Consider the following 8,339-nt stretch of genomic DNA (forward strand, 5'->3'; position numbering starts at 1 on the left):
ACACTGGAAAAAGTAGTTCAAACCTAGAGAATGGTGGGTCATGACCAGGACCGTTAGTAATCAATAGGAGGTGGTGGTTCTAACAAGTGGTGTGCTACAGAAGACAGACGTCAAGGGGAAACAATTAAGAAGTATAGAAGGAAAAAAAGAAATAAAATAAAAGAAAAATATATATGGCAAAATATAAAAAACAGTAAAAAAAAAAACACTGGCTCTAAAATTGACCATAGATTGAACAGGAAAATATAAGTAAGAAGCATTAACAAAGGGGCTGTATTTAAAGGGCTTATGTTAAGGGAAGATTGAAGAAGGGGCAGAAGGGAGAAGCAGAGAGGAACCTGTGGCAATGCAAAAGGCACTTTTTGTTAGGACAGAGTCAAAGGAAGGAAAAGTTAAGAAAATGTGGAAGGAAGAGAGCATGTAGTTGAAGAGGGAAAGATAGAATAAAATAGAAAAAATATAAAGCAGGGGGAAGGATTGGAAGAATGAGGAAGAAAGGTTTTGAAAAGGGCAGTTTTCACTTAGCCCTAACACACCAGGCTGGAGATGAAAATTTTATTGATGTGAGAACCTCAAATGTTCAGAAGTATTCTAAATCAAATCCAACCTCATATCTAGTGTATTCTGGAGGATATAATCTGCCCACTAGTTAAACTGATGCAAAACAAAATGTCATGTACTAGAACACCAGAAGGGTGTACACCTGTTTCCATACAGACAGCCTATCCTTAAATTTTTCATATTGTATCACAAATGATTGTAGTAAACCCTAATCCAGTGTGGTAGCTAGGTATCTCAAGAATAGCACATTAAATACACAACCATGTTGAGTAAATAATTATTTGCACTTGTTTTGCAGGCATAAGCAAATTCATGTTGGACAAGTATTTACTGTTTACCCCACAGACCACATACTATAACTAATGCATGATAAATCTAGCACTGTACATATAGTGGAACATTAAACAGAAAAATTAATTTATACCTTCACATTAAGTGGCAATCTGACTGACTGAAATAGTCCAAAATGATTGTACAAGTTCCTACTTTGACTAGGACACTAAATATCAAACTCTCTTCACTGAAAATACGCGTCACATGACAGAACTAGAGACATGCCACTTTCTGGGTAAAGGCTGCCTAAAAGCATGGCACAAATATACACATGAAATATGGGAAGGCACATACTACATCTCACAATTACAAATAAAAATTTCTGATTGACAAGGAGCCTGTAGACATGAATTCATATTCTGCTTGCATTGACAGTATGAAGTTTGAGGTCCTCTATACACACAATAACACTCCAGCATGTTACAACCATATAATTATCTCAAACTATTATTAAGAAATCTATATATCCTGCTGAAGAAATTCCCAGTTTTCTGCTTTCCTCAGATGCAACACTTCGTTCTTAGGACCTAGAAGAGCACGTCCACATTTTGACTGACTTTTCTGTCCTAGGTATGTCTCTGCCACTTCTATAATGTCCTGTCGTGTTACAGACATTAATGCAGATCGATGCATCTGCAGTAAAAAGTCATGAATACCATATAGAAATTTATTCATTCCTTTTGAGCCAGGTGGTATCGGAGCATCAACAGTCTGGAACACACCCAGTTTGGCCTCCTCTATGTCCTTGTCAGTAAATGAGTTTTGTGAGACCCATTCACTGGCTTGATCAAATATGTCAAAAGTTGCAGCAGAGTTTGGATCTCGATATGAATAAAAATTCAGAACACCAGATGGAGACAGAGAGAGTCCTGAACCATAAGCTCCACCTTTTTCTCGGATGTGCGGATGTAGAAACTTGGATGTGATGAGTCTGGCCATGATTCGCAATGAGGGAAAATGTGAATGGCAGTAGTAGACAGTGGATAGGGATTTAGCTGCAAAGTTGACAGGGATTGGAAGGATATGGTGGAAACCTCGTACAGCTGATTTCTCAAGATAGTAGTTAGGATCCTGAGTTTTTAGCAAAGGTAAGCCTGCTGTCCCTTGTAGCGAACCTAGAAACACCTCCATTTCCTTCAACACAGCATTTTCGGTATCTGAGCTCAAGTTTACTGCACAGCGTAAATGCTTTTTGTTAAACACGGTCTCTGAAATCTGCCTTATCTGTGCCAGTACAGGGGTCAAGTCTGACATCTGAGCTATCTCTTTCATTTTCCCCACATAACTGAGGCCTGAAGCAAGCTCCTTCCTATATGAGGCCGGATTCACAAGACTTGCAGCACTGGAGATGGCATAATGCTGCCCCATATCAGCAATCCCATTGATGAGATCAGCAGCAGTCACACGAACCAAAGTCTCAAACCTCTTCATATCACTAAAAGAGCCTTCATTCAACAGTTCTGACCACAACATGAACATATCCTTCACATTTCTATCCAGGCAATAGGAAGCAAATAATATTCCTTCTTCATATGAAAATGTTTCCATGGTGTCATCAGCAATATGGCCGCTGAGAGAGACTCCTCCTGTCTTTAGCTGAACAAGCTGATCTAGTTCCCGGTAGCTGTGCCTCTGGGTTCCCATCTTTGTGGCAACTTGACAGAATAGGGGAACAAGTGTCTTCAGTTCACTGTTTAGCTCTTTAATGTTCACAATTCCTCTGAAATATGTCATGCCATTTGTGGGTTGAACACACACTTGAATAGGTATGGAGGAGACATCTACATCTTTTACAGATGTTAAGTCAATTTCTTTTTTCAAATCTTTCATAAGTAATGTTGGAAGACTTGAAGTGTCTTCAGCTTTCTCTTGTTCATCGCGCAGTTTCAAAGCTTGCTGAAACAGTACTGCCCTCTCCTGCTGTGACAATGCAGCCAACTTTGTCTGTAGAAGCTCCTGCTCAGCCTGGGCTTGCTTTGCTTCATAGTCCTCATCTGGTGTCATTGTAAGTATGAGTCTATGAGTATTTTCTTTCATATACTTCAACACTTTATCCTGAAGGTGTTGTGGATTGTCTTTCAAGCTGCGTCTCAGCAAATATATCTGATCTTCTACCTTCAGTGCTTTCACCAAATCTCCATCATGATTCCATAGCGAACTGAGTCCAAACAGCAATCCAAGACCAAAGTCGGCTGACTGATGCTTTATGTTCAATTCAATGCCATGCAGCACTCCCTCTATATGCTTCTCATCAAATCCCTCATTCAACACTTTTGTTAAAGTTTCATCATAACGCTTCAAGACTTCACCAAAATCCTTTGGATTTACTCCTTGAAGGCCCACAGTGAAAATAGTGTCTTTAGTCTGTGACTCATAGCCAGTCACAGGAGCAAATCCTGCTCCAATATTTGGCTCAACTAAAGTCTTGTAGAATGCAGAATTTGGTCCTTGTACCAACAGTTGTGAGAGAACCTGAAGTTCAAATGTTTCTTGGATGTCCGTGATATCAGAGCATAGTACACTGATGGCAATGGTTGACTGCTTTGTAAGATCAGCAGCCATGTGGTCAGGTCGGCAAGTTATGTGTTTGTGTCTCTCTGCAGACCATCTATTTTCGGAAGGAACTGAAGTGTTCCTACCATCTTTAGGCGGGGTATTTTTAAAATTAGACAGATAATTGTCATTAATATATTTCAGATGGCCAACGAAAGGAAAATTTCCATATGAATAGAATCGTGAATTACTAGGGCAATAGTACTGAGCATGGAATGCTTTCAGATCATTATATGTGAGGTTAGGAATGACAAGAGGGTCTCCCCCAGAAACAAAACCATATGTATGCCCAGGAAGGATGTTGTTTAAAAGCTTCTGTTCAAACAGAGACTGATTCTCCGAGAAAACGCCTTTCATCTCATTAAATACTACGCCTTTGATGATTATTGGGGATGTGGGGTCATTCAGGTTTTCGTGTTCTAATCTCCAACCTTCCTGCCGAAAATCAGACTCCCTTAACTGTGGATTGAACACAGCATCCAGATAAACTGACATCAGGTTCCTGTAATCTTGAACGTTCTGAGTTGCAAATGGATATATGGTGTAGTCTGGACCTGTCATAGCATTCATGAATGTTGCCAAAGATCGATTCAACATTTTAAAAAAAGGATCACGACAAGGAAAGCACAAGCTTCCACATAGTGTAGTATGTTCTAGAATGTGTGGCAAGCCTGTCGAGTTATTTGGGGTTGTACGAAAACCAACAGAAAATGCATTATTTGTATCATCACGCTGGATGTGGAGATACTGTGCCCCAGTCGCACGATGATGTAAACGGTATGCCCAGAGACGGAACTCAGGAATCTCACTCACTTCCTGCACTACAAATCCTTCGAATTCTTTTCCTTCATTCACTTCTGGATTTTCTGGTTTCTTGAAGGATGGAACTTTCAGCTTTTGCGACACCAGCCCAGTGGATGTGGTTCTAATATTTGCCTCAATCGAGTAATTTGAACTTGTCTGATTATTCTGCATACATCTACTTCCATGCAACAATCTTTTCTTGGGTATGTGATGTCCACAGCACAGACCAATTAAACGATTTGGTCTTATCATATTCGAAAAGAGTTGTAGAAAAATGAGAGGCACGCTTATAGGCCTGAAAAAAAAAGGATGCGAAGAATGAAGCCTCAAAATTTTAGGAATTCAAGTACTAAACTAACCGGTGGAGGTTAGAACTATCAAAATCTGGAAGTAAATCCGTAACTGCATTAGAACACACAATTTAGATAACACACAATTAACAAATATTGTATAATACGTCAAACTGACCTGTTTACTAAAAAAGTATTTTGTAGACGAAAAAATACAATGAGTTAATCATCACAACATGTGATTAAATACCAAATATTACGCCTCCCATGATTCCATTAATTGAAATAATTCACATCGATTTGTTTCGATCGTCTCGATGTCTCGATGCATAACTAACGCATTGTGGCCGTGATAACAATTCCGGGATCAAATTTCTCTTTGTTAATCATCTGTCACACAGATTTGTCCCAACATAACAAGTAAATAGATGATTTATCCATACATATTTTTTTATAAATGTGATGAGTAGGTTAGCATTCATTTATATATATTTACTACTTAATTAAATATGATTTTGATAATATTGAAACAGAGTGAGGAAATCTGGAAACGGAACAAAATTGGAACATGGCGTCTGTAGTGAGTGGTAGTTTGTGTATACCAGCGCGATTATGGCAGAATGGACCTTCTGCATCATGCTTATTCAATCTTTCAGATGGTTTGGCTGATCAGAACACATATTTCGCCCAGAGATCACAGTAAGAGCATGTTTTTTTTATTATTGTAGCATAAGGCGGTGTTACAAATATTGCATGTCATCCATTGCCAAGTACCCTACGTTTAGTGCATAATTTGTATGTTTTGTTTGAAACTTCCAGAGCACCAATTACGACAGGAACGTCTGTACTTGGAATAACATTTGAGGGAGGTGTTGCAATCGCCGCAGATATTCTTGGCTCATATGGGTCTTTGGCGAGATTTCGAAACTGCCCCCGAATAATGCATGTCAATGACAACATAATACTTGGTGCTGGTGGAGATTATGCAGATTACCAATATCTGAAAGATGTTATAGAGCAGAAAATGTACGTATCTAAATCTAACATGTACACAACATGTTCAAAAATTGTGTTTATCGTAAAATTACTTCTGTGTTAAATACAAGTTTGTGCTTCATTTCAGTCTTGAAGAAGAGTGCTTAGATGATGGGTTCTCAATAAAACCAAAGGCTTTGCATTGCTGGCTAACTAGGGTTATGTACAATCGACGTTCTAAATTTGATCCGTTTTGGAATAATTTCATCGTTGGTGGTTTGCAGGATGATGAGCCGTAAGTGTTAAGAGTTTTGGATAAACACATATTATTAATAGTAGTTTAAATTAAGTCCCTGAATTTGAAAGTATTTTGTGAAACACTGGTTTCCTGTGCTAAACGTTCTAACAGTTTTCTAGGGCTGATCTATAGTCATGCCTGAATATCCCGAATCCATTTTTCAGTCAGTACAATCCTCTTTGATTGTTTCTTTATGTCACACACTGAACCTGTGGCCCACCACTTTTTCACAAACTTGGATACACACAACTTTGTGGGAACTGGTGAGTCAGGATATTGCTTTTATAACATTTCTGATTCTGATGTAGTATCTACTCTTGTTTTAAGGTTCCTAGGGACAGTTGACAAGCTTGGAACAGCATATGTAGACCGCCACATTGCTACAGGCTATGGAGCATATATGGCACTACCCCTGATGAGGGAGGAAGTTGAAAGGAATCCCATTATGACAAAGGATGCGGCACAGAAGTTGCTCGTCAAGTGCCTTGAGGTCCTGTATTACCGTGATTCTCGTTCTTTCCCCAAGGTAAAGCTTATATTTGACTGTCTTATGAGTCTCCAATCTCTTCTTTCTACTTGCAGTTTTTCCTTTTCACCTTATTGCCAGCTATTTTATCTATTCTTGATATCTGCCACAATCTAGTTCAAGCATCTTGTTCTGAGTAACCTTTTTCATTTCATACAAATTTATGTTTCTGCACATTATCCATCATACTGTTTCTATTTATGAGGTGTATCAGAAAGTTTCCAGACTATGTCAAAAAGGAAATGCTGGCTGAACTTACTCAATTTTGGCTGCTATCTCCTTCAAAATAGTTTCCTTGGGAACGTATGCAGAGATCCTATCATTTTTTCCAAGGTTCAAATACACCGTGGAATTCATTTTCCTTAATGCTGTCAGTTACCACTTTCGATTCCCTTTGGATGTCAGACATTGTTTCAAAAAGTCATCCCTTCAGTTTCATTTTCAATTTGTGAAAGGAAGCAAAATCACAGGGGGCTAAGTCCACTGAGTATGGAGGATGGGGAACGATAACCATATTGTTGTTAGTCACAAACTCTGTGGTTTTCAGGGACGCATGGGCAAGGCGTGTTGTCATGATGAAGGAGTAGTGTGATGAATGTTCAAATTTTCTGTTAAGATCTCCTGGCAAACTCCATAACTGATCCAAGTGGTGTCTGCGAGCTCGTAAGTTGTTCAGCGATAGTCTTATTTGATGAATTTTCAAATTTTTTCAGTATTTTCTGTCGTTTTACTGGTGCTTCAACGCCCTGAATGTTTGTCATCTTCAGCTGACACTCAGCCAGCCTTGAAACTTTAAGGCCATTCAAGAACTGCTGTCCAGCTTAAAGAATGTTCTCCAAAAGCCTCTCAAAGCATTTCAGGGGTTTTGGTAGTGGATTTACTGAAGTTCACAGAAAATTTGGTGCAGATACATTGCTTGATTTTGCCATCCATGGCAGACAGAATGAAACATGAAGTCAAAAAAGCACTCATATAAAAACAGTGTATGTTTACAGCACGGTGTCAAATGGCAGACTGATGCAATAGACTCGTGGAAGTGTGATCTTGGCTTGCCCTTTCATCCTCTCTCACTGAGGCACAACAACAACAGTCTGGAAATTTTCCAATACCACCTCATAAAACACAACGTTTTGGAGATGATTTTAGCTGTTTCTTCAATTTACAATGGACATAGTTTTAGTTTTTTGACTTCCTTTCGGTTTTTTTTTTATTGCTAGTGGGGTGGGACTAAGTCCCTTGTACTACGGCCACTTCTGTCCCATTGTACCAGCCCCAGATGATAGGTGAGGGTGATTGTGGAGCAACTGATGGAATGAAGATTGGCAGGGGAAACCGAAGTACTTGGAGAAAACCTGCCCCAGTGCCACTTTGTCCACCACAAATCCCACTTGACCAGACCCGGGATCAAACCTGGGCCGCCGCAGTGGAAAGCCAGCGACTAACCACTTGAGCTATGGCGTGGCCCCCTCCTTTCAGTTTTAGTTACCGTTCTTTGTATTTTCTGTCCCTTCTTCTCTTTCCCTCAGTACTTCTAACCATATACTTCTACAGTTCTGTTAACATTACATATTGGCATTCATTTTGTAATGATTCATCATTAACCCGTTGCCGTGGTTCGTCGTGTATGTTTCGTCAGGGATTTAAATCGTCTGGGGGGGTTCGACGTGTATGTTTCGTCCAGCTGCACACGTATGTTATAACGCCCATAATAATTGATGGTTTTGCTGTAGATTGTTAGATTTTTCACTGGCCTGTTGTCAGGAGGACTGTATTTAATGACACACGCGTTTAAGAGCGCTAAGTCGTCGTTACATATGCCTGTCTTGCAGCAACGTTCCTGTGGCTATTGCGAGCTGTTACTGTTATGAATGATGTGTTTTGTTTGCTCTGAAGCTATAAACACCAGAGACTGATATGTGCTGGTGTTTATAGTATCATATTGCCCTGAGCTGGCTATTCAATTGGAATTCTTAGAAGAGGGATGTACAAAAGTTTATGC

The 8,339-nt window shown here is 39.5% G+C and overlaps 2 protein-coding genes across 2 annotated transcripts in view; one reads left to right on the forward strand and one right to left on the reverse strand.

Annotated features, from left to right (window-relative positions):
• Positions 1–541: 541 nt before the first annotated feature.
• On the reverse strand, positions 542–4,864 carry LOC111874730 (presequence protease, mitochondrial). The gene is made up of 2 exons (XM_023870468.2): positions 4,720–4,864; positions 542–4,546 (listed from the first exon to the last, which is right to left on the reverse strand). The coding sequence occupies exon 2, from the start codon at positions 4,501–4,503 to the stop codon at positions 1,354–1,356; it is 3,150 nt and encodes a 1,049-aa protein (XP_023726236.1). The 5' UTR covers positions 4,504–4,546; positions 4,720–4,864; the 3' UTR covers positions 542–1,353.
• Positions 4,865–4,922: 58 nt separating this feature from the next.
• LOC111874733 (proteasome subunit beta type-4) overlaps positions 4,923–8,339 on the forward strand; it is a 4,776-nt gene continuing 1,359 nt past the window's right edge. Inside the window, exons 1-4 of the mRNA XM_023870471.2 lie at positions 4,923–5,240; positions 5,361–5,567; positions 5,665–5,811; positions 6,142–6,340. Of these exons, the coding sequence (XP_023726239.1) occupies positions 5,110–5,240; positions 5,361–5,567; positions 5,665–5,811; positions 6,142–6,340 (684 nt within the window). The 5' untranslated portion in view covers positions 4,923–5,109. The remainder of the gene's footprint in view (positions 5,241–5,360; positions 5,568–5,664; positions 5,812–6,141; positions 6,341–8,339) is intronic.

This window comes from Cryptotermes secundus, unplaced genomic scaffold (genome assembly GCF_002891405.2).
Source record: "Cryptotermes secundus unplaced genomic scaffold, Csec_1.0 scaffold390, whole genome shotgun sequence".
Lineage (NCBI taxonomy): Eukaryota > Metazoa > Arthropoda > Insecta > Blattodea > Kalotermitidae > Cryptotermes > Cryptotermes secundus.

What these genes read in the sequence shown, in the direction of transcription:
- LOC111874730 (XM_023870468.2), bottom strand. Translation starts at nt 4,503, where the DNA reads ATGATAAGACCAAATCGTTTAATTGGTCTGTGCTGTGGACATCACATA.